Below are 26,238 nucleotides of genomic sequence, written 5' to 3' on the forward strand. Positions count from 1 at the left end.
TGTCCGGCACTATTTCGAATCAAGTACGGTAAATTACAGCAGTTTCAAAGAAGTTTATTACATAATTGTCCGCAGTAGATAAACATTCACTTCCCCTCGTTTTCCTCTTTCACAACTTGGTAATTGTATGACTTGGATACATTTTTCTTCAAAGAGCTTGACGGAAATGAACGATACGCTGTTTCAAGAGATGCTGTGACCCGTGAGGAGATCGGACATGCCGTCCTTGATTATTTTCAGGCACTCCAGATCAGCGTTGATTGTGGAAATGAGTTGGGACATTCCTTGCTGTTCCATAGTTAAATACTGCAATCAAGGAAGATACATATTAACTGATACAGTTAGTGAATAGGTAATTTGAGAAAACGCTGCTAAACCACATAAGCAATGTAAAGATGCAATTGTATCTTTCATCCTAAACTGATACTGACCGAGTTTTGGTACAAAGAAAAGAATTGTTTTAAATGTTAATCAAAAAATTGACTCCGGTCTTGCAATTGTAATAATTTCATAATTAGGACAAGTAAACTAAGTTTTGTACTAAAGCTATAATATACACTCACGGTTTTAATGTCGTCTTGTGCAATAGGATCCATAGTGTATCGCTCGTGGTTTTGAGAGTCCATATGCCGTCTCATCCTTAATTGTGAAAGCATTTCACTGATTCTTCCCTTGAACTGTGTCGGAGCACTTATTTGCGAATGCATTGCTTCAAACCTATTTGTTAGCACTTCTTCTTCAGGTTGTAATGCTAAGCCAACCTTGCGCGTTATTTCTTGCCGAACCAGCACCTAGAAATTCATTTATAAGTCGTATTAATACGTCAAGTAATGCAGGATGATGGTAAAAAATATAAAGAACCCAAATAAAATATCCCGGTATACAGCGTAGGCCGAAAAAAAGCCGGACCGATTTTAAACGTGAATAAAATCCGAATGAATTGACTGATTATCAATTTTTTTTTTTTAACCGAAATTAGAACAATAAGCCAATTCTTTTGCGTTGAAAAATCCGAATTTCAAATGATAATTTAAAATCAAAATTTAGCTCAACATTTTTTAATAATAATATTTTTCATCCTCCCAGCGACTTTTGCAGAAGTAGAATGAAATAAAATTAACAAGATCCTATTCACCTGTAAAACTCGGTGTTGCAGCTCGAGTAAGGTTCTTCGATGTTCTTTCAGTCTTGCTTGAGTTGCAGTGTGTTGTCTCTGTAAGCTTTGTATTCTTTCTGCAGCTAAGTCTAAAAATGCTCTATGCTTGGCTGTTTCTTCTTCTTGGCATTTCAACCTATATTTAACTTGGTTGAACCCAATCATTGGCACTGGAATATATTTCTCTGGGTTTGGATTATCTAATTGCGCTTGCTTCCATAATCTGGGATCAATAGACGATGGTGGGTTATCCAAATATTCCTTCAATTGACTAGGGTCTAATTTAACCTGTGGGAAAATATTTTCCACGCACATTTGGGCCAGCTGTTGTTTTTGCATAGTCTGTGTAAAGAAACTAACTAACTCATTTGCCGGAATTTTCCTGGACAATCCTGTCACACCTTTTTCAGATACGCAGATTGTGACGTGACTCTTATTGTCATCCGTCGATTTTATAGTATCAACAGTTAATGTTAAATTTGGTTTATTTCCGAGAATGGTATTAAGCGTTGTGATTAACGTCTGTTTTACATCTTTTAATTCCTGTTCTTTTTTGTTAAAACAAATAACGACCAGTCCATCGTTGTTATCTGCATCTGGCATACAGCTATAACCGATAGCTTTGAATCTACACAAAGGGTTTTCTTGTGTCAAATCTATGGGAGGTGCCACCGACGAATAGTAGGCTTTTCCAGTACCCCATAATGCTTGGATCAAGTTCCATCTTGCTATGGTATTATCACGTTCGTCATTAAACAGTTGGCAGTTAAATACTGCATTATAAAGTGCTTCTGATATCGCATTCACAGATTGTTGCTGTTGTTGTTGCTGTTGCTGTTGCTGTTGCTGCGGTTGGGTAAGAGTTGTTCCAAACCCAGTAAGACCAGTACCTGAAAAATAACGTCTTAGATAAAATCATGTCTCTCATAGTGGTCAAGATATTTCAAGTACAGGCAATTGAAATATAATTATCTGTGCTTTCTCTTCCAGTGTTTCAATACATCTAGATTGGATTAGTAGAAGAGTTCCAGAGTGCATTTGAAAATATATTAATTCTAATATTTTTTCGAATTTTTCGTTTCATCAGTTAACCTGTTCCAAAACTGCTGAAGCCTGTTGTATTTATTGCAGCTGGCTTAGTCCCAAATCCACCGAATCCTGTTGTGCCGAATCCTGTTGTTGTTGTGCCTGATGTGCCAAAGCCACCAAATAAACTTGGTGCTGAAGACGTCGCCGTTGTTGGAAACGAGCCAAATCCGCCGAACCCTGTTGAACTTGTACTTGCAGTTGTCCCAAATCCACTGAATACAGTGGATGAAGTTGCTGGCGTACCACCAAATCCTGCACCTGTCCCAAACCCGAAAGTTGAACCTGGAGTACCAAATGTTGTCGTACTCGTGGCTGGTGTTCCAAATCCTCCAACCGTTGAGGTACCAAACCCACCACTAGTTCCAAAGGCTGGCGTTTGTGTGGCGGGGGTACCAAATCCTCCAAGGGCTGGTGCTGACGTAGCTGGAGTGCCAAATCCGAACGATGGTGTTCCAAAACCAGCTAAGATAATATAAATAAAATGAATTACTCTTCAAAGCAAACTTTCTTCAATTAAAAAAAAACGATAACTTGTCTATATTTCTAAATTAATGGATGAATCACAGGTGTGATAATTATACTGTGTGTTTTTACATATTTTTCAATAGTGTGATGTGTTTGTTGGTGTGTGAAGTATTGGCGTAGGTATATTATTTAATGGAGTTGGTAAGGCAATTGAACTCATAATGAACAAATACCCCATTTTTTGAATCTTTCAAATTTGTCGTATAAGAATTTTAGCATTGTGCCTAGTTGAGATAATACAATTATGTTTACTATTCGGAAATTGAATAGACAGGTTGTTATGTGTATGCAAAAAGCAACTCATTTGACGCAATGCAATATTCCGAAGTGTCAAATACATCCTTGAACTTTCATTCCATTGCATGATGTGAATTTCCGATTTACATCAGAGTTCAAAGACCAAACGTTCACTATGGAAGCAATTGTACCAAGCCGTCAGATGTTTTCCTCAGAAATCATGGATGACATGAAAATAAAAATCACCTCTAGACAAAAGACAACCAGGAATGTCTAACATTTTCAATGTGTAGTTAGATTTCTAGGGGAAATGTCAAAACGTGAACCAGTTTTTGATGTCAAGAAACATGAAATTGATGCTTTTTTGAAGTTTTATTTATCGAATTGTAATCCTGACTATATTGTTAAAGTATACTTTTTCCACAATATTTGGTAAGACTGATTTTCTATCTATTAAAATTATGTATCGCGGAAAATATGAAGTGACACAAAAGACAAAGATTTGCGTACGATATAATGTTTCTTTCGTCATTTCTACGTATCTCTGTGGTGGGAAAAGCCGACCACGAACATCCTGTTAGACATGACTTCAGCAAGTTATCGGAAGCTGATACTTCCCTTCTTCCAGCTTTGAGGGATTGTCGTTTGCTTCAAGCATCAACAGGGTTAATGACTATAAAGCTGTCAGTGAAGGTAAACGTAGTGTGACCAGTTTTTTTCACAAATCAAGATGTACTATCCACAAACAAAAGGCCAACGGCCGGTATGTATATCAATATTAAATTACTATTATCATACATATCAATATACTTTATGATCAACTAAGCTAATTCAAAATTTGGATGCCATGTAGATTAACAATGCGTTTTTGAATTTTACAATACAATTAACAACAACTTAGTTTCTCAATCACTAACTGCAACATAATAAGAATAATAGAAATATTTTACCATGCTTATAATTTTAATCCAAAGCAACTAAGTCATAACTCATACGACGAACACACCCATCCCTACCTACGCCAAGTGAGTACTAGTCCTGTTGACGAAGTTACGGAGTTTGAGAATGAACTGGGAACCACGGAGGAATCATTCGGAGTAATTTAAAGTTCCCTTTATAGATATTCGAATACTGTCAATATCAGAAATTCTGTACTCCTTGTTCATTGTAACTAACCCAAGTTGATGAAGCATACCTTTATATAGATTATAATTTATGTGCAATACTGATGTGATGAAAAATATTTTTTCATTTGTTGTCAAGCTCAATATTACAATATTTTGCACTTCATTATTTTGTTTTCCAGGATACTATAGGCGATGTGACAGCACTGCATGAAGTGTTAGAGAGCACCACGCCAATTGTTACTACTCAGATTACCACCTCCATGAAATCTATTACACTTGGTGAAAATGGATCTTCAGACGAATCGAGTCAGACAATATTTATAGTCTTGGGATTGCTCTTGGGAATTCTAGTGCTGGTATGCTGTGTTCTTGCCTGCATCCTTGCCAAACTTAGGAGGAAAGATTTTTGCACGGTGCAAGGAAGAAATCAGGAGACATGCGACGACGAGTGCGCACGAGAAGAAATGGATCTCGGACAATCACCAAAGAATTCAGTAGCATCAGTGAAACACATGAATTCTCGGTCTTCGGATCAATTGCTCAAGAACTAACCAAACGCAATTGATGCTTCACACTTTGAGGATGATTTAATACGTTAGAGATTACGATTGAGCTAAGAGTTGGAATGTAAAATATCACACTAACTAAAAAGAGTGGAGTTTTGTGCTCAATCTTTGATAAAGCGTAAACTACTCAAACAAGTCGATCGCTTCCTACTGCCTTGAACACATGGTGGTGAAATTCATAGGAAGGTAGATAATTTTTGCGTGCCGATCACATCAGCGATTTTATAACTAATACGTAAAATTTATTATGAATTTAGAGTTACTTGCGTTATAGCTTGAAAATACACCAAGTTCTATTTCATACTTACTCGGTTTCGCTGCTGCGGCTGTGGCTGAAGTTTGCGCTCCAAATCCAAAATTTGGTGTTGCCGCTGGGGTAGAAGTCCCAAACCCAGTGCCAAAAGACATTTTGATAGTTCGTTTAGTTAAAAAATTAGTGAAAATTAAGAAACATAACCTCGAAACAACACTGGCTGATACACAGTCCAAGTTCTATCAGACACCTCGCACACGCGGAAAAGATATTCTATTATTCGACCAGAAATAAATTCTCGGTTGTTGATTGGCCGTTTGATAAACTCTGTGATGTGATTGGCTCGCGAAGTACGCTTGCGCTCCGTAATCGTTTGTCATGTCGCTTTTCTCGCGTTGAATATCCTCGAGCACTCCTCGAGTAATCGAATTGGTTAGTCATCAGTGACGTCACTTATGCGCACTTTATTCGAATGATAGTAATCACGGTACCATACATCACGTACAGATATTTGAAATTTGGAGAAGATTGAACTATTAAACTCCGCTTTCATTGATTTATACCACTATTCTATATATTTATTTATGTATCACTAAGTATTTACATGCACCTTGTACTATAATTATTCAACACTTTGTTAATAAATCATGACTTTTGTGCTTTTTTAAATTTGCGTTATTCTCGACTAGGTATTTATAATAGTGAGAATTATAGTTTTCTGAAGCATCTTCCTATTGTTCACTCTAATGAATTGAATTATGAATCGAAGAGTTTCTCTCATTTTAATGGCATAATTTTACGACACCGATGATTAACAATATTTTTGAGGATTAGGGAAAAACAACCACTTTTTCTGAGCTCTAATGGAAAAGAGTTGCTACTGTTATTGCATAGAGTCTAATTCATCAAATTTCATTTTAGGTCATTTAAAGTAAACAAGAATATTGGTACATTTACTTTCCTCGTTTGCTATTATGCGTTAAGACAACAATACTGACCGATCTAGGTTACAACTCAACTGTTGGACTTGTGCCATCAGGACCTGTGGCATAACTCATAATTTACCGAAGTATGCCCGATTAAAGAAAGCGATTGAAAGACCCAATTAAATTATTTAAGGATGTACATCCGTGTGAATCGAAATAGTTCTAGGTCGATGAAAATTATACAAAATGATCTCACTTTTATTTTAAACGCCCGACAGTTTTCCCTAAGAATCAATGTAAAATCATGAAAAATTAAAAGTAAAATAACTCCGGTATGATTCAGACAATCATATATCAAATTTTTAATTTTACAAGCTTGGTTAAAATAAAATCGAGAACAATTTATTCGTCTGATGAATAAGCAAGAATTGCACATTGTGATCTTGAATAAAACGGACGTGCACAAATTATGTCTTGATTAATTTATAAATCGAATCATAACATGCACAGTTATTATTGCACAGTACCTTCTTTTGCAAGCGCTAAAGCAGCTGGAGCAACGATATAGCCGAGGCTATAAGAAATATTGTGGTTGACCAATGGAAAAACATCCGTATTTGGTCTCTCTTATTCATCGATGGCTGCGTCGCGTTATTATCCAGTTTTCCCTCAAAATTTTTCTGTACTTCTTGTTTGTCTTCCACTGTAGTTTCCTTCATCTTTCCTTTATATGGTTAATCACCGTTCCCTTGTATTATTATAAACTCGTGTATGTGACCAATTATCAATGATTCTATCAACTGCACCATAATGCTTATCGCATGATGTGCGCGATCTAACAGTTGCAGGAGATTGATCAAGTTTAAGAAAAAAATCGTAAGATATACAGCACAGCATTATTGAATTATACTCGCTTTATTGACACATATTGTCTTATAAGAAAATGATCTATTAGTCTAGTTCCGTGGAGTTGAAATATTCATATAGAATCTTTCCGAATACTTCTATTTATAATTATATTGTTATCGAACGAAATAAACGTTCCAGTTTTTTTTTGTGTATATCAGCAAATGAAAGAATTACCTCAGTTGTTTTCTCGAAATTATAGGTATCTCGATATAAATATTGCATCAGAACAATAAAATGATATTACCGTAAAACAATATTTTCACAGAGTTTTTCTTATGTAATATCCAATATTTATGTAATTCAATTTCATGTAGAAACACTCAATAAAAACTCCTATTTTCTATAACGTACATATACATGTATTAATATATATATTACTTTCTTCAACGTTTGATATTACTTGTTTAAAATTTGTAAAACCCCAACAATGCTCCAATTTCTCATAACATACATTATAATTAGATTGAAATAATAAGTATATAGAATATCGTACTCAGAAATCATAACTAACCCTCAAAATGTGATGAACAATAGTTGGAGTGTAAGTCGAAATCTAATTTCATATGTATAAGTCTGAGGTGGAAATTTTGGAACACCATAGTTCTTTAATGTATACCTAAATCACGTGAGCCATAAGAAAAAAAAACTCATGAGCTATCGCTGATTCAGTAAATTGAGCGTAAGAAAAAACAACATAAATCTCATTAACTTCGTGATATCGAATTTCGAATTTAAAATATTACAAACCAGAATTTCTGCAACAAATTAATGAATTGAACAGCTGTCTATGCATCTGTGCGTAATTGTTACTATAAGCACCTCAAGTATCGTCGTTGACACAATGCAAATAGAAATAGCAAATCATTGTCTATTTTTCGTCGAACTTGGTATAATTTTTTATAATCTAAATGAAAAAACGTAAAAAAAAAAATAATAACAGAAAACATACTATTTTTTATCAATTGACAGTATAATAACATCCCCTAGATCCTAATTGTTATATTTTAGCCGATTATTCAGGTATACCTACTAATATACTAAACATGTTGTCTAAATTTATATCAACTATGTTGGATTTTTCAATTGCAGTCAAATCACAATAACAACTTAGATGTTTTTGAAATATTCAAGACTTGTAGTAAATTGTTACTTGTCATATTTATATTTCAAAATAAATATTTAAGCAAAACTATTATGATCATACGTAATATAGATACCAAAATCAAACTTTGGCATTGACCCATTTTACATTTTGCTAATCTTTTATCGTTTGAAGTTATAACATGAGGAAAAATCGTATTGCTTATTATATATATGATACTTAATGTCAAATTTATTTGTAAAGTGAAGATGAACAAATCGTATGATTTCGTTGGATAACTGACTCTACTATATTTTTGTAAGACCACTATTAGTAAGCATATGGCAAGTAGTGAAGGACATTTTGAATTAAAAAAATTGCTCTTCTCTGTAGTCATATCACCATAGTCAAAACCAATAACGTACATAGTTGGTTTTAAGGTATACAAGTAGAATTGCATAGCTGGCTAAAAATCTTTTAGTTAGTTTCTTTATCTAATAACTTTTCATCTAAAGGACGACAGCCCCCAGTCACCCAGCGTGGTCCGTTTCTAAAAACAAAAAGTTAAATTCCATTTTTTTGAAATATCATAAAATTGTCACACACATATGTAGTGATTTGTCGCATTCATAAATAATTTTAATTTCGCATTGATCACTTGATGGCTGATCAGAAACGATTTCTTTTCATTGATCTAGTTATCGAAAGCTAACACGAAAGTTACAATGTTATACTACCTCATCAAGACTCCCAAATAATTTATGAATGGACTCGATATTAAGCGTTTAAATCTCGTTAGCACGTCTAAAAGATCACTTAGTCAAGTCATTATTTTACATTTAATTTCAATTTGGGAGTAAGCTTCATGAGGTTTACATTAATATGGAAGTATTTTAATATTATAAAAGTTTGTCTAACGAGATTTAACTGCAATTATTATATCTAATTCTAAAACAGTCACTAATTCTGAGAATAAATAATTTATGTCTCAATTTGACTGTATTATAAAGCACAATTAGAAATTGCATTTGTATTTTCGAAGAGTAAAAAAGTGTTTCTTTTGTTTTGGACCCATAAGACTAAATACGTCATAGGCAACAAAGATTATTTTATACCCATGATGAATTTGCATCAACAGATGCAGGATTATTTGACGGAACAAAAATAAATATAACCGTATACACTAAGTACATTAAACATCGATTATCATAAAATGCATTTATGCATATAGATCTTGTCGTTGTGAGATCAGATGAAACTCATTTAGGCCGCAATCTATCATTTTCATGAGATCGATTTTGTGCATCTTTAATTGTAATAGGTCCCAAATTTTTTTTGGGATGAAACAATTTTATGCAAGGTATTCGTTAATCTCGTTACATACGGGGTTACTTACAATAGACGTGATAATTCAGGTGCGCATATTCTACATATTCCTACATATCTCATCACTTTTCAATATGTGGACGTTGCTAATTCTTTGACATTCGAACGTTTGGAATTGCATTTTTTCTATCATAATCCTTTACCGACTTGATAAAAACATATTAATTATAACAAGCAAATAACTGCAAGATGCGAATTAGACGAATGGAACTACTTGAATATCGATAAAGATTGTCTTTTGTAATGAATCATGACTCATATAGATTTGAATTTACAAAAATTAGTTACCGATATGCATTGGAACATAAACTTTTGTTAATTGGTGATTGATATAATGATTCGAATGTATCGCAATTTACAAACACTTGGTCCGATTTTTCATATTATATATCAAAGAAAAGCCAAGTCGTCGGCTGACAACAACAACATCCTATCTCAAACTTGTTTAAAAAAAACCTCATGTCTGCGATTTTCTAAATACATTTCTCATTCAAATAGTAAGATAACTGTGTCAGAATTACAACAGAAACTTTTTTAAGTTCAATTCAGAAAAAAAGATTGACCTCGAAAATATGAAAAAGAAAATGACATGAATAACATAATAAATATTCAATAAATTTCATACGAAAACCAAATAATAACAGTTGATTGAAACATGAAAAATAAAACTATAGGTATTGCTCAGTGGTCGTCAAAATTATAATAAACAATTTTGTTTAATTAGTTGGCAATTAGTTGGCAAGCAATTCTCTGTAAAAAAATACAGTCGTGAAATACAACGCCATGAATAAAATACAACTTCAATATTATTTATATAGAAACAATAGCCATAAGGTAATCTTAACACCAACAAAAAATAATATGTATGGCGCTATGATTTAGCAAGGTTGGGAGATCAATGAAATCACAGAAAGAATAATTTAAAAAATCCTAGAATATTTCCAACACATGTAGCACATGTATTATAATATTTGGAAGAATTTATCTAGCGTTTGGACAAAAAAATTTGCAAATACTATGCGGAATACTTTGATTTATATAAGAGAAAATAGAACTGAAACATTTTACAGATAAGATTCTGAGAACTCAAAATCAGAAGCTGAAGCACGAGATGATCTTGTATATATGGAAATGCCCCCACCAATCGCACTATCAGACGTTCCTTCTCCAGTTACAAAGTCTGCTACAATCAAGGAATCCTTCGGAATGTTTATTGGGCCACCCTTAGTCGCATCCCTCTCGGCTAATCGCTGTTTCAACATTCTGATTTTCTCCTCTTTCTATCATACAAAGAATCAAATGTTATAGTAAGCTTCCACACCCGCTATTACAACCATACATTCATTACTACGCATACTTAATTAATACTCTTGGATGAAAATCATCGAAATACACAACAATCGAAACACAACTGCATATTGAAACGTATAATTTATGTGAGGTATTGCTTACCGCTGCAATAAGCTTTTGCAACTCGTCATTTTCGATTAACAACTTCTGATATCTTTCTTCATCCTCCTTGCATATACCAACATCAGGATTATACTTAGATTCTGCCTTATCCCTTGGATGCCGTATAACTTCAATAACTTTGGGTACAAATATTAAAGCCATGCTTAGAAAGCAGCAAAATATGATAGCTAATGCAACAAAGGCAAAGCTCGCATCTTGTTGACTTGCAATCACCATTGTTACCGGGGCTGTGATAAGGCATAATACTACGACATTGTAAATTGACATTCCCACATAACGTGAATCGTTAATCTGCTTCACTTTAATACTGCGTGTCTCATAGGCCAAAAATAGACCAAATACCAATACAATGCCTTTATACCCGTATATTAAACCTGAAATACATATTCAATCAATTTTAATTGAAGCTTGGCTTTGAGCGAGCTGTTATATTCTGTTGAAGAATGATTATTCAAATATAATATCAACTTAGATTCGTGAAGTGTTAGGAGAAGCTATTCACCGAGCCATATTATGTTATGATCACTTTCGCAGTGCTCTAATTCCGGTCTAATCCTGGCGTCATCATCTCCATACAAAGACGGCTCTAATTGGAAGACCTCTATGCGTCGCTGCAGTGGATCTAACAACTGCCATGCGCTCAGAATTATAACATCGATTGTCAGGAGTGCGCTCACCATTGTATAAAGCTTCCACGGCTGAATTTTCTTCTGTATAGATGAAACTTTTTGTTTAACCAAAAATAACTAGAAAAAGGGTAAATATTACGAATACAGGGCTGAATTGTAACCAATCTGAAAAACATGCAGGATCAATTAATTATTAATGTTTGCACTATAGTTACTACATGTGGCAGATATCTATTCTATGTCAAAGTGATATATCACACCAAGGTCAATTCTTTATGGGAGGTGCATAATCGGTGTAATATAATGTGCCGTGTAGTTTGATAAAAAGCAGATTTCCACGGATGTAATGATAAAATACATCGATTAACCGGGCAACATACGTAATGGAAAACAATACCTAAATTGTTGAGGGCTTGCATTCAAATTTCAACGTACCTACTCTGCAATATTATTTACTCATACCTATACGTGGACACGTATGTTCTCATTACAACTTGCCGATGAGTCTATGTCATGCTACTAAATCGCTGCATTCCTTGATTCATATAACCAGGGGATGTTCTATGCTACTTGTGAAGAAGTTGGTATCATATCAATGATATTCTCTATTATTTTCTAGTCTATTGACTGTTATTCAATTTCGTAAATGGAACATAAAAAACATGTCTTGAAATTTATCTTACTCCAAAGCCTTCGGTGTTATTTTAGAAAGTGGACAGATTATTTTTATGGAATTTTACATTGTGGAAGTTTCCTAGTTGAAAATTGGGCTTTTTCATTAAAAATAGGATTTCAGGTAGACATTAGCACACAGAATATAAACAAATCTATAATTCACCTTAGCTTGGTCGGCTTTAGTTTTGGTCGTCAGCCTATGTACTCTCCAGACTTTACTAAACATCGCTCCAAATGCCAAGGTAAATCCAGTGGATAACATCCAAGCCCTAGCTTGACAAATGCTCGGATACTCGGACGGTTCTACAAATCGCCCGTCAGCTCCCAGTAAAAATACAGATATTAAGCAGGTGATAACACCCGTTAACATTATTGTATTGCAAATTGGATGCGATGACATGATCACTCTGGAAGTAGATGTCACAATTAAGCGTTATTGTAGTGAAAAAAATCATCTACAACAAAGCATAACTATTCATACGAAAATGCAAACGATTTTACCTCCTATGTCTGTTCCAACTATTGAAAACGATCAAAGCCATCGCTATTACGATTCCTGCCGATGATACTGTACCCATGCATATGAATAAGGGCAAAGATACTGTGCGCAGGACTCTTCGAACAATTGTTCGATCTTGTGGGGCTTTTCCACCAATCCATCGCTCCTTGTCCAGCCACGTTAAATTATCACTTTGAGTGTCATAGTATCCAAGTTTCACGTACGTCCCACCTACAACCTGTTCTATTTGTGTCAAAGCAATTCGATCTCCTTGGGAACTGAATGCTACATATCCCTGAAAACAATATGCACGAAGTTAAATATTAGTCTGATAAAGGCCTATATTTGATAACATTAAGTAACTTACAGAAACTCCAAGGAATTGTGTTGAGTTTATAGCTGAATAAATGTCATCGGCTATCTCTTTATCGGTATAAGTGAAATTTTTCAAACTCTTACCAAGTCTATTCAGTTTTTCCATTGTTTTGTTAAATGCTGAAATGAATCACACATAAAATCTTTAAATTTAACAATATTGTGAAAAGCAACGAATACTTAGATAGTGTGATGATTTTCACTGTTTTAAAAAGCAATCCCTATAAAAGCTCTCACCCAGAGCTACAGACCAGACAGCATCATAAGCAAGAGGTGCCTCTTGATAACCCTCGGGATATCTATTGTTATCGATATCATAGCCATGTGCTTTCAGCATGTCATTCAATCTTTGTCTGAAATCCTCTGAAGTCATTCCGCTAATTGTTTTCTGATTATTCTGGTTCCACATAAGGGCTTCGGTCGTCAAATGGCCTTCTGCCGCCTGTCGCATTTGTTCTTTCGTACAAGTTATGCCTTCCTTATCTAAGTTCCTTTCAAACCAGTCATCCTCGTACCAGCCGATAAAAAACCATACGTAACTCTTGCCGTAAAGCTTTTGATGATAAAGTTCGCACAGTACTCGTCTTGCTGCAACCACGTAAAATAAGCCCACTATTACTCGGGCATCTTGACGACGTAAATTTCTTACTGCATCCGCAGGGTCTGACAAAAAGCTCTGGCGTGTTACAATTTCAATTCCAGCTTCCTTGCATCGTGCTTCCAAGTCTTCCACGGTCTGCAGAAAAATTTGTGCATAATAATTAATGTCACGGAATAGCATACTTTGCTAATGAAAAATTTTGTTCAATTAAATTACTAAAATTGACTAAATATAGTTATTAACAAGTCTTTGCCACATACAGAGATGAATACTTCTTCGGCTTGCTGTAAAATGGCAACTCGAGACCATCCAAATTTTTGGAGTAGCTTGATTCTCGTTGGATTATGTACTGTGGCTGATGGATGAGTTCTGAACAGTGTAGGAAAACGATTACGATCTGATAAAGCTGGTGATGAAGCGCCATAGCATAACTGGAAATATAATGATATGTATTATTTTTATTGTGTATAGTCAATATGCAATTTGCATTCTATGATTATATCTAAGTACTTACAACTACCAAATTCCACATTTTAGCAGCTTCCGCAACTGTGGTACAAACTGTACTGCAGCCAGCTAATAACATCAACTTCTGAGGTTTGTTGTATAATAAATTGTACATAACAGATGCTCCCAGTCCTGGCTCGCACTGAAATTAGTAATTGTAAAACTCAGCCTGTTTCATTTAACATACCAACTTCAGAAATAAAAATTTATTCCGTTTTGCAATTACCTCGCTATCATTTGAATGTAACTTCAAAGTAAATCCAGGTAGTAAATCTTTTTGACTATTCACATCATCCAGGGCCAGGTTCGCTGCTGGCATGCATGCCTAAAAAGCAATATTTATCACTTTGCATTTTTTTATTTCAGTACAACTTCGTAAATAATGAGTAACTGAAACTTAAGTTACGGAGCAGCGATTTTCTTACATTCGTGTAGGCCAAAGTCAGATATGTAACCTAGTGTTTCAACTTCATAATGAGTATAATATAAAGTATAAAAATGTCATCGTGGATTCGTTGCGATGTAAAAGTTGAATATCAACGTACCTGCCCTCCCTGCCATCCGCCCTCTCCAGCAATAGGAAATATGCCACCAATGTGCAAGACATTGTCTTCTGGAGGTAACGATCCTCGAACAACGATTGGAATTAACGCAGTCACAGCAATGAAAAGGTTGAACATAGTTGAAGATCTGAAAAAATAAATTCTGTCTTATTTTAGTAGAAATTATATCAAATGTATAAAAAATAAAATGTATTCCACTCCTTGCAGACTAATATCTCTAGAATTTCTATGAAAATTTTCATTTCCTTCTGACTTTTTGCAGAAATTATGATCTTTAGACATTTTTTGAAAAATTTCTAATCAATCCTTTCTAAGAACTTTGTAGAATTATTTATTTTTCGATGTTGTACAGAATTCATCTTGAACACTTTCTCAAAAACTCTAAGAAAATATTCCTCTTTTCAAAGATAATCACAAATTGTTCAAATGAATTTTCCCATCAGGGATATTGCTTCTTATATTTATTTATCAATTGATCTACCCACCACTCATAGTTATCAAATATTATGAAGCCGCCTGATGTTAATTGTAGAGAGATTTGCCATTCAAATTATTCTTATGAAAGTAAAGAATTTATTAAAACACGAATATGTATAAAATATGATATACTACGTAAATAACAAACGTAAAATTAATACCTTGCGTACGAGAATATTTAGTGTAAAATTACACCATCAGTCGCTCAATCTCCAATCGGTGAGATGTGAAATTTGGGTTGTGAATGACAGACAAGATCCATTGTAATGGGGCCAAAAATCGAAAGTCAACAGGTGCTATAAAAATTAATTTCTGTACAGCTTATTCCTCATAATAAATCAAGAACTACCTCGAATCATTAGCACAGAAACCTTACTAAAATACCTTTGATAAGAACTATTCTTGGATAGTTTCAGGGTTGAATTCCAAAATCAATTAAAGATATAAAAAATCTTCTAAACAAGTTCTTTTTCACAGTTTTCACCAACCTTGAGCACCAAGCCCCGCTGAGGAGTGATTTTACTAAACCAGGATGGCTCTTGTGTGTAATTCACTTCATATTGATTTCAGCGCCTGGCCCTGGCCCAGAGGGCTGTGTGAGAAAGATTTGTGGTGGGGGGTGGATATGGAATCGGTGTGTCACTGTGTCACAGCTTGAGAAAAGTCCGTACTGGCGGTATACATTATTGGTAGAAGACACTTCATGGCCGAACAGCATCTTCGTAAATTTGAAAATTGCCTGACTGAAATGTGACAATTAATGATATTAATTTTAATCAATATTGATATATGCACACATATACACCGTAGCTGGCAATAATCGCGAATAAAATTGTTCGACTATTCGCGTTAAGTTTCAAGGATTTGAAAACAGTGTAACAAAACAAACCAAAGTTACAATTACTAGAAATTGCAATATAAAGTACATACATGTCTATGGATTACTGAAATGCTTACATGATAAGTTGACTAAACATCTTCAGTCAACGCATGACATGAAAACATGGCAACAATAAATTGCGGCTGTGCGTCAAAATCAGCGCATATAACGGAATTTTGAAAAATCGAAGGGATACCCTAAGACGCGCATCACTTTTATTTTGTCCTGCAAATGTTTCGGCAATCCGTTTGGCGGATTGAACATGTTAAAATCAAAATCGTTAAAGCTCATTTGATAAGTGACGCCATTCGGGCGGTTCGCTAGCCGGCTGTCAGCTGATCAGCAACATGGAAGCCAAGGATGAAAGAGGCCTCTTTGATCGGAGCCTCCAAGCGTCGCGTTCTGCCCATTCTGCCGCAGTGAACTGTCATTCCATCTTTTCTTGATGTTATTAATTCGTGAAGTAAAATATCTGTCAAAAAATGTCGGCCCAGCGAGCTCTACCTCAAAGCAAAGAGGCATTATTGAAATCTTATACAACAAGACTGAAAGACGACGTCAAATCGATGTTAGAAAACTTCGAAGGTATAACATAACATAACCTCAAACAAGAGGTTTCATATACTTTTATTTGGTTTGCTATCTTTTTCTCTTTCTCAAATCGTATCAGAAATGAGTATCACTATAAATGATTAGATTAATATATTCTCACGTGGTTTGACCTCAAATTAATTGCCAATAACTTACATTTATGCATCACTGATTTGTTGACATCCGTTTTTATCGATAGATTTTAGTATACCGAATTCACTAAAGTGTGACTTTGCTAACGAAGCAAATGTCCAGAACTGTAAAATGTGTCCTCACATGGTTAGATGCTATCAAAGTAAAAATGGTCAAAAAGAAAGTATAGGCTGATTTTTCGTTTCGTACAAATATTCAGCACTCATACCATCTTGGGTCAAGGATCAGTTTTTTGAAGAAGACAATATATAACAATTTTATATTTTTCCTACAATTTTGTGCAGATATTTTTGGAAATATTTAATTACTTACTGATAGGTAGGTCTAACAAAACGCAATGCTAAAGTGTCTATCAAGGCGATTCGTTCATGTTCCATGCCATTTTGTGATAATTGTTCCTAATTCCACTCTACCAAAATAAATTCCATAAATTGATATGTATTAAATAAAAAAACTGTATTAATAGACAATAATTGATTGATCAAATATTTCTTGGTATTTTTACAGAAATAGTTAAACTGGCGAAAGGTGAAAATGATACGCAACTATCACGCCTGACACAGTGTGAACAGGATACGTATGAAATGCACGTCAGAGCGGCCAACATTGTTCGTGCCGGAGAATCTTTAATGAAACTAGTATCTGATATAAAGCAATACTTAATTTTGAATGATTTTCCATCTGTCAATGATGCGATTACACAGAATAGTAAATTATTTCGAACTAAACAGGCTGAATGTGATCAGAAACTTGCTTCTTTACGAGATGATATGGCTGCCGATCTATACGACTTGGAAGAAGAATATTACACTTCGATTTATAAGTGAAAAAGTGTTTTGGACTCAGGAGAACTGAGAAAAATCAAAACATTCATTATAAGCTCGGCTTTGAGCCAGTGTAGATATAAGGCAGCCCTGTCTCATATTGTAACGCAACAGATAAAATTATCTATCTATTCCAGAGGAATATTTTGTATGATTGAATAAATAATTGATTTTACCAAAGACAAGTCTAAGTGTTTCTTTTGTATCTCACTTTTTTTAACAAATGTTACGTATTTACAAGGTATAGAAATTATAAATCTTTCAGAATAAGCTGAAAGAATACGACAGTGATTTACCTGCGAGGAGTAACTTGTATAATGATCAACTACAAGGCTAAATTAAATTTTAATCGGTATTGTATTTACGGTACTGTGAGCGGAATGAAAGGAGCCGATTTGGACCTCAATGGAAAACACGCGGTTTTCGAAGCTGCGTAATCTACACACGCACAATAAATCAATGGAAAACCATCATAATGACAGTACTTTTTAGTTTAATGATTTCTTTATTACTTCAATATTTCGTAACACGTAGTTTCCAGTACAGTAGATACATCACACAGTTTTTTTTATTTTTAATATTTTTTTAATTATTGTTTTGCTAATCAATATGTATGATTTTAATACAAATCAATGCTTCGTGGTAATTATAGTCTTATGATTAATATAATACTAGTTGTTTAATCAGATGATATAATATAATTAACATCTTGCATACTATGCCGATGGGTATATTACGATACTGTACAATAATAATTTACATAAACTTACGGAGCCTGCACAAATATATCGAAAAATACACGATGGAAACAATGTAACAATTTTCTCACACGGTTGAGGGTAAACAGAATTACTGACTCTTGGAATGTGTGATGTTAAGTAGCCACTTCAGATTGTTCTAGCCAATCAAAGTCGAGTTAACTAGCTTTATTTGGCTACTAAACAAGTAGAGTAATCCTAGTACGTAAAAATCGTAATAGACACAACTGTACAGAAAATTTTATTATTATTATTGGTTCATTTACGTCGCGCAGGCTCAAAGGAAAATTTTACAATATACCGCGAGTGAACAAATTTAAAAGAAAAAAACATCACGATGACAATCAAATGCCATGACATTGATCTATCAGCTAAATTATAATAAAAGAAAATACAGAAGAAAAAATAATAACAATCAAAATGTATAGTAATAAAAGAAAAGGAAAGCAAAATTACGAAGAATAAAACATTACATCACAAAGATGAAATTCTATGAAATGATTCACTCTTTGCATACAGATTTTCAGTTTTAAATGTCACCTTTGTGTATATTAAGTGAGACGTTTTTTGGCGGTCGTCTGGCATAGCTTTGGTACATCAAAAAACAAAGTATACCAAGGAATAGTTTTATCACTCAAACTCGTCAAAGAATACTTGTCGATGATACACTTTTTAATTCAATTTAAAAAAGTTTAACTTTCAAAACTGGAATTTTCAGACTTACATCGAGCTAACCGAGACTTTTGAATACCAGTGTTAACTGGTCACTGAGCACTGAATGTAAACGATTGAACCGTTCCATAGCTTCAATTTAAGTTATATCCTTATACTTATCATATTTTTATTCAATCACACTTTAAATACTACACTTAATATTTTTAAAGAGGATATTAGTTTGAACATTACGGGTTCAGTTGATTTCAGCTCCGAAACACCAATAAAAAATTATCAACGGATAACACACTGAATGACAAATTATGACTCATAGTTATACTCCTAAATCAATAAGAGGTTATTAAATTTTTATTTATCGGAAACGTTGACAAAGACCGTATTCCAATATGACTTAAGACAAACAATAATTTAATATATACAAAATTTAAGTCACTTAAGATTAATAATCATAATTAACAATTAGACTTTTCGAATTCGTACTTTACTCTAGAATTCATTAATTTTGACAAATACATGCTCTTGGTCCACATCCAAACACAACGTATGAGGATCAAACACATGTAACTAATTCAAGACCTTATTGTATTATTTCTTCATTTATTTCATCCGACGCTCACCCTGAGGTTTGATTCGACGATACATGATACTCGAGTAAAACAAAAAAAGTGATCTAATTATTATCTTCTTAAGTCGTTAGAAAATTGGAAATTTCATACAAAAAGTAGGAATGGATGAAAATTCACTTCAATGTGGGAACCACTGTACGGAATGGATAAATTTGGAATTTTCTATTACGTTTTATCGTTTTAAAAACAACACGCCCTAACTCATCCTAAGTAGACTTAAACTCTACTTTGGCAAAACGTTGACAAGTCTAAATTTTAGTGAGTTCTTCTATTTCATTAATTTTTCACGATCTTGTATGGTTTATTATTATTATGATTTTTTTTTTTTACTTCCCTTTCTCATTTTATACAAAGTTCACTTAAAAGCACGCCATTTTTTTTGGCTAAAATCCCATTACTATCATAATTTGAAATAATCTCAAAAGTGACTTCGAAATATCTTAAAACGTCCTAATAAACTTTTCTCAAAACTGATATGCACCATGGTTGTCCGTCTTTTACAGAGGACAAAATACTGGGGCTTTAAAAAAATATTCAATGGGTGGTGTGTTACATTTGGCAGTTACGTTACACTAATTCAGTATTCAGAAAAGCCTGACTTACACAACAAATATATATATGTATACATATATGTATATATTGGAGTAAATGCATATACTTGGAATGATGCTGTTCACAGGTTATTCCGCTGATTAAGCATTTTCTTATTTTTCTTTAATTTTCTCTTTTTCCCTCAACTTGCTTCTTAAATTATCAGCAAGAACTCAATCGCTAATTCACTACCAGAATATATTTCTAAGATGTATAAGTATATGTATAATTAAATTAATAACTATATATCATGCTTTCATACTGTGAGCATTCGTCCAGCCAGTATCCTGCGCTTTCAACTAATTCTAAGCATATAAATAGTTTTCTTCCTCATTGCTTTTTAATGACCATTCAAAGTCTTATAAACGAACTACACGTTATTAGAACAGCAAATCTGCCGTCGTTTCGGATCCCCATGCACCGGCGTCTTGCGCTGGTTTCAAGTAGTCGTCTTCCCCCAGACTTTCGGGTTGTTCAACGCGCGCAGCGGTCGACGATGGCGATGCCCTGGTGACCCCAAGTTCAAATCCTTCCGAGGCCAGGTCTACTTTGCTCGGTGTGTAACTGGCTAAACCACCTCCACCTGCGAGGGACAAGCACTAGCGGTGAGCAACTTACATGACATAGTACAAAGCATCTAATGTTATGTACCTACATATTACGGGGAAATAAAAAAAAAAGTAACTAGGACTGTTTTATCGAGGACAGTAGCAAAGGTCTCGAGACTTTTGTCCCATACTGTTAGCTTTGCAGTAAATATTGTGAGAAATCGCGCCGCCGTTAAATAATTGCCAAATTACGTCTTCCAGCGACCTCAACAGAAATTTTCATAATATTTGGTAAAACGAAATTGTCAAACTTTCGAATCTAGCTACGGATGTGTATAGATTACAGATTATATCGAACTAAAACTCAATGGAAATTACCAACAGTAACATTAAAACGTATGGGAGGAGGGGGGGGGGGGGGGGGGGGGGGCAATCTTTTTACTAGCAATGTGAGTAATAATTACGATAAGCAATCTATTAGTGAAAACGATATCAGATACGGATTCATCATCCATATCATCAATCTTAAACAGTCTACTGATAAGAAAGGATTTCCTTTTTTGGTAACTAAATATAACGCACGAGATTGAAATAAGTGATGTTAACGTCACGGAACATCGGTAAAAAATTCAAAGATGTTTATGTGCTGATTTTTCAACTGTGAGTTTTTTGCAAGGGTAAATACAACCCTACCTAACGTGATGTTAACTACACAAAGGATTCTACCATTGGATCAAAGTCAAGAAAACGTTGCGAGGTAATAGGGTTTACTAAATCGAAGCAAGGACTCGTGTCTTCACCTGTAAGATACCCGAAACAGAACGAGAAGAATTAGCAAAGATGTATTATTAAATACCGTAATTGTTAGTGAATTTATAGAGAGTTAAATTTGATTATATGAGATTATTGATACATTATAACATGTTGTATAGAATGTCATCAAAAAATTATTTATACTTCAGATGCTACTTCGAATTGTTTGTCGTTAAGTGAAAAAAAAAATTATGAAAAACTATGTTTATTCTGCCATTAATATCGTCAATATATTCATCAAATGCCGTACGAAGCATATTGCGAAAGTATAAATTGCGCATTCGGTGGTTGACATAAAATTTTGCATGTTTGCACATTTTATATTGTTTACACTATTTTGTTAGCCTTCGTTATTCGGCCTTGCCAACGTCGTTTTTCCTACCGCAATACACGCCGTGTGTATATCAAATTTCAAACTTTGCATTATTAAAAGCGAACGAGAAAAACAAAACCACCAATAATAGACAAATCAATGTACGTTGAGTTGAAATGACGAGAAGTATGAAATTTTAAACTTACCTAAAACAGATGGAACGCCCGGCGTAGGGCTGACTGACGGTGGTCGGTTATCTACAGCATCTCTGGTAGAATCAGGTCGGTCAACCGAAGAATCTGATGCAATTTTACTACTCTCCCCTACGAGCATCGACGCCTCGCTTGGATATTCAAAAGTTCGTGTCGCCGTATCGTCAAATTGAATGCGATGCTGAAATGAAAACATAAATAATTTAATCACTCATATGTGCGGAAAAAACTATGGAACCGTTTCTTATACATTGTACATTGCGACGAAGAATGACGTAAGCATCTGATACAAAAATAAGAAAAGGAGTTCCTCGTGTGGTACATAGAGGGGAAACAAAAGTGTTAATATACAATTTCTCACGGCGATACTTTTTCGTAGGAGGTTATTTATATTTCATTATCATTACGCATAAGATCATGGATAGTAAAATTTATGGACACGTCGTATTTGCCGTCTGGCCATAGCTTTAAAGGATCCTGCGTTCCATTTATAACAGTAACTAGTCACACTCGCTGAGTTTTTGACTGAATCGAGAATGGCGTCATCGCCGGTATAACACCTATTCATTGCAGGAAAGGAGTCGTCATCTTCATTTTTGTAATGTATATAAGTAAAAGTATTTTCATATTCGTCAGAAACGCGTATATAACAACAGAAATATGAACGTAAATTGCATGTACTGCAAAATATGTTTAAAAAAGTAAATTTTATAAAAAAAAAATAGTTGGCGATTGACTAGCGATTAAAAAAACACATGTCTGAGAATTGAATTCACCCAACAATTAGTTGTCGTCGAACATTATACTGGCAATTTTTATCGGCAATGAACGGTATCAAAACTGCTTCCGCCATCTTGACAAGCTTTCATTACCCCATTACCGCACAAAATTATTTATGTATATAAAGAATGGCACGTGCAGTTTTTCTGATAGGACTGTTTCGCATATATACACATTATAACATTATTACAATACCGTACAGCAATACTTCTGAATACGTCGTAACCGTACCGGCGATTATTTCAAGCAGGAGATGACTGCTTACAGCGGTTAATTAAATGAATCCACCGTTGTTGCTTTACGCTGCTGTGACTATATAATGATATCATTTTGAAACAGCGCTGATTCTACTGCATGCGCATTTCATGTAGCGAAATTAAAGAAGTACGTAGGTAAGCAGTAGTAACTTTACTAGCTCTGCGAGACTTTTTTCTACACTCTTTTACTTTTTTCCTTTGCTCTTCGTACAACATGCAGTTTCTCGGTCTGGTAGTTCAAGTTCTGCTAAAAAAACCGTTAACACCAAGAAAAAAATTAACTAAAATTCACCGACTAGACATTATGAGTATTGAAAATTGCAAGTATACAGAAAGTATGATTCAGTATGCAGTAAAAGTCTCCTTGAGTAAGAAATTGAGTCACCATATTTTTGCCCGCAGTCTAAAAAAAAAAATGACAAATGGTAATGGTTGAGTAAATTATGGTTTCAAAGTATATGCAGCAGGTACACATGTCCAAAGCATGAATGTACTTCAGGCTATTCGCCATCAAGACTAATATCGCACTACACGCTGCATATTAGTAAGATACTTTTAATTACCTGGCAAAGTATAAAGTACATAAAGTATCGACAATTGCATAGTAGGTACGTGGTAAGACGGATGGATGCGTATACATACAGACTCCAGGGAAGAATTTCTAACGGTGTTAATCACGGTATAGTACCTACAGCGTCGAATACTTTACGATTATTGTATAAAATTACATGCCATAGTCGGATGCGGCAAAAGCAGCAGGAAAAATGCCATCAAGCGTATAATTTCAGCGTCTAAGGATAATACAAGAGTAGCTTGCCTAGCGGTCGGCCGGCACATGCAGTACTTAGTGAATAGTTAGGTGTAACCTGCATGCATCGTGTCGAGTGTGCGAAATTCAAAACAGTCCAACAGCATTTCACAAACACGTGAATACCCACACACACACGGCATGTGTTATTATAAACGACGAGTAATGTAAACAGTAAACAACAAAGCCATTCCTCGTCGGCGTAGATGTTTTATCAAAATGAAACACGATATCCCTACACAAATTTTCACAAAGTATGTACGCCAAGAAGCCTAATGCATCGGTATCACAGCTAACAGAGGACGAAGCGCAAACAGCTATCTGATCTCTCAGTGCAATCTAAGGCAAGTCTTAAGTTTAAGGGGGTGTCCTTGTCAATTTTAACGTGGCTGTACGTACACATCTCCAGTTATCAAAGTCCACGTATTTTAAACGGAAAAAGGGCTCAACAGCCCCATTCTATACACAATTCTGAACAAAAATACTCCAGTGTATTTTTATTTGATGCAGAAATAAAGAAGTGAAAATTTATTACAGTTTTTTTGTTCAGAATTGAGTATGTATAGAATGGAGGTGTTAAGCCCTTTTAGCGTTTAAAACCCGTGGACTTCGATATCTGGAGATATGTACGTGAACGTCGAAATCGACAATTTTTTCGCCAAAGGTTTTCTGCTGTAACAAACGTGTATAGTAGTCAAGAGAATTTCAAAGCGATCGATGCATGCAATAATGTTTTGACGTTACTGTCATCCGCCCAGCCGCGATATTAGCACGCACACACGACACAGTTGACAATTTGCGATTATCGATAGATAGAAAGTCAATTCCCTCTTCGTTTTGAAGTCTGCAGACTCGTGCGAACGCCTTTCTTTACGGCGCAGCCGATACCAGTTACAGGTTTCTCGAACTCGAAACAACGCGTATTTCGTATACACCGTACACAGACAATACGGTATTGTCATTGAACATGATAAACGCCTGGTTAGATTGAATTTCCACTCGTCGACACGCCTCGATTGTTGAGCAACTCTGACAAGTTCACGCAATGATGTATGCGTTGAACCCCGTAATTGGTAGGCCGACGATGACAACAAGAAACGGCGATTTTATTTGTTCCGATTCAAGTCACGGCATGTTCGATCCGTTGCTATAGTAATCCATTTCTCCTGAGGAGGAATTGAATCTGGCAAACTCTTTCACCCGGTAATTAAAAGATTGTGAAATTTCTCGACATTCATTTCACGCGAATGATATGAAGAAGAAAAGTATCTTGTCAGCCATAAAGAACTGCAATAATCGCCGACGAAGCAAAGTTCAATCAATGGTTCTTACAGGATAAAATTGGAAAACAAATTGCCTCGAATTGCTTCTATTAAACGAGATTCCCATCGTTAAGATTTGACCAAAGTACCTCGTGTTACCTTTGGTGTGTACAAATATATAAGCATTTAATAATAGACACTGAACACGTAACTGGCAGGAACTTTGACTTTGGGTTGAACGTACATTCATTTCAGGAATGTTGACATTGCGTTAAGAGATAGCGTTACTAATGTCATTGATTTTTACTCAAATATTTATAAACTAAAAACTACAGGAACAAAAGGGTTAATTAAACGAGTTGTTTCGTTGTACGTTCCTGCAAAACGGAATCTCACAATGCATAACGGTATGTATAATATAAACGTAAACTGCAGCCGCAGCAAGTATGCATTACACAAATTGCGACGCAAACTCGGCTCAGCTCTCATTCAAGACGTAATTACGAAATTATTTCATTTTCTCAAGTAAATTATCCCTGAAGTTATAGTTTTTACTCTTCTTCTCATTTTTAAATCGAAATACTTTACGAGGACAAATGACGAAATTGAATTTTCAAAACGATCAATGAACAGATATTTGATACCTTGAAATAAATTTCCCAAAACTTTCCCCTCGAATGTATAAACTCGATGGAAATAATTCTCGAATTTTTCATACCTATTTCATTTTTTCATTATACAAATATCGAATTTATTAATATAAATGAATATCACACGTGGAACAACATTCTTCTTATAGTTTGTTTAATCGTCCGCGTTTCCTCACCGCCTTCTGAATGTGGGAATTAATCCCACTACTATGAATACCGTTACAGCAATCAGACGGTCGCGTTGGAGTTCATTGCGTCTCAGGTATCCATTTGTCTATCATTTACATACGCAAACGACCTAGCCCGAGGCCCATGCTTAGCTGCCCATAATCCTCTTCTCCTACTTCTTCGCTACTTTCTCGCTCGCCAACTTCTATATTAAATCCCTTTTCTCCACGACATTCCAAGTCGAAATTAAAAATTGAAAAAAGCTGGTACTCCCA

General features: G+C 34.8%; 5 protein-coding genes across 8 annotated transcripts in view; 2 read left to right on the forward strand and 3 right to left on the reverse strand.

Annotated features, from left to right (window-relative positions):
- Positions 1–33: 33 nt before the first annotated feature.
- On the reverse strand, positions 34–5,278 carry LOC124407818 (nuclear pore complex protein Nup54). Its single transcript, XM_046884364.1, has 5 exons — positions 5,009–5,278; positions 2,249–2,707; positions 1,136–2,046; positions 564–791; positions 34–306 (listed from the first exon to the last, which is right to left on the reverse strand). The coding sequence occupies exons 1-5, from the start codon at positions 5,106–5,108 to the stop codon at positions 184–186; spliced, it is 1,821 nt and encodes a 606-aa protein (XP_046740320.1). The 5' UTR covers positions 5,109–5,278; the 3' UTR covers positions 34–183.
- LOC124407820 lies at positions 3,604–4,761 on the forward strand. The gene is made up of 2 exons (XM_046884369.1): positions 3,604–3,770; positions 4,314–4,761. The coding sequence occupies exons 1-2, from the start codon at positions 3,738–3,740 to the stop codon at positions 4,683–4,685; spliced, it is 405 nt and encodes a 134-aa protein (XP_046740325.1). The 5' UTR covers positions 3,604–3,737; the 3' UTR covers positions 4,686–4,761.
- Positions 5,279–6,778: 1,500 nt separating the features above from the next.
- On the reverse strand, positions 6,779–15,703 carry LOC124407812 (gamma-aminobutyric acid type B receptor subunit 1). 4 transcript variants are annotated; one of them, XM_046884357.1, is made up of 13 exons: positions 15,543–15,700; positions 14,560–14,704; positions 14,241–14,339; positions 14,022–14,156; positions 13,768–13,938; positions 13,144–13,642; positions 12,899–13,026; positions 12,534–12,826; positions 12,196–12,439; positions 11,231–11,438; positions 10,708–11,102; positions 10,397–10,535; positions 6,779–8,419 (listed from the first exon to the last, which is right to left on the reverse strand). In XM_046884357.1, exons 2-13 carry the CDS (start codon positions 14,692–14,694, stop codon positions 8,400–8,402), a joined length of 2,466 nt encoding a protein of 821 aa, XP_046740313.1. In that variant the 5' UTR covers positions 14,695–14,704; positions 15,543–15,700; the 3' UTR covers positions 6,779–8,399. The 4 variants fall into 4 exon arrangements, with proteins under 4 accessions (XP_046740313.1, XP_046740312.1, XP_046740309.1 ...); XM_046884356.1 differs by having other exon boundaries at positions 11,231–11,474; positions 15,543–15,699; XM_046884353.1 differs by lacking the exon at positions 6,779–8,419 and having other exon boundaries at positions 10,068–10,535; positions 11,231–11,474; positions 15,543–15,703.
- A 592-nt stretch (positions 15,704–16,295) lies between these two features.
- Positions 16,296–17,684, forward strand: LOC124407813 (mediator of RNA polymerase II transcription subunit 22-like). Its single transcript, XM_046884358.1, has 2 exons — positions 16,296–16,519; positions 17,186–17,684. The coding sequence occupies exons 1-2, from the start codon at positions 16,417–16,419 to the stop codon at positions 17,503–17,505; spliced, it is 423 nt and encodes a 140-aa protein (XP_046740314.1). The 5' UTR covers positions 16,296–16,416; the 3' UTR covers positions 17,506–17,684.
- A 2,259-nt stretch (positions 17,685–19,943) lies between these two features.
- LOC124407811 overlaps positions 19,944–26,238 on the reverse strand; it is a 31,109-nt gene continuing 24,814 nt past the window's right edge. Inside the window, exons 3-4 of the mRNA XM_046884352.1 lie at positions 22,033–22,219; positions 19,944–20,735 (exon numbers count right to left, since the gene is read on the reverse strand). Of these exons, the coding sequence (XP_046740308.1) occupies positions 20,533–20,735; positions 22,033–22,219 (390 nt within the window). The 3' untranslated portion in view covers positions 19,944–20,532. The remainder of the gene's footprint in view (positions 20,736–22,032; positions 22,220–26,238) is intronic.

Source organism: Diprion similis, chromosome 6, assembly GCF_021155765.1.
Source record: "Diprion similis isolate iyDipSimi1 chromosome 6, iyDipSimi1.1, whole genome shotgun sequence".
Lineage (NCBI taxonomy): Eukaryota > Metazoa > Arthropoda > Insecta > Hymenoptera > Diprionidae > Diprion > Diprion similis.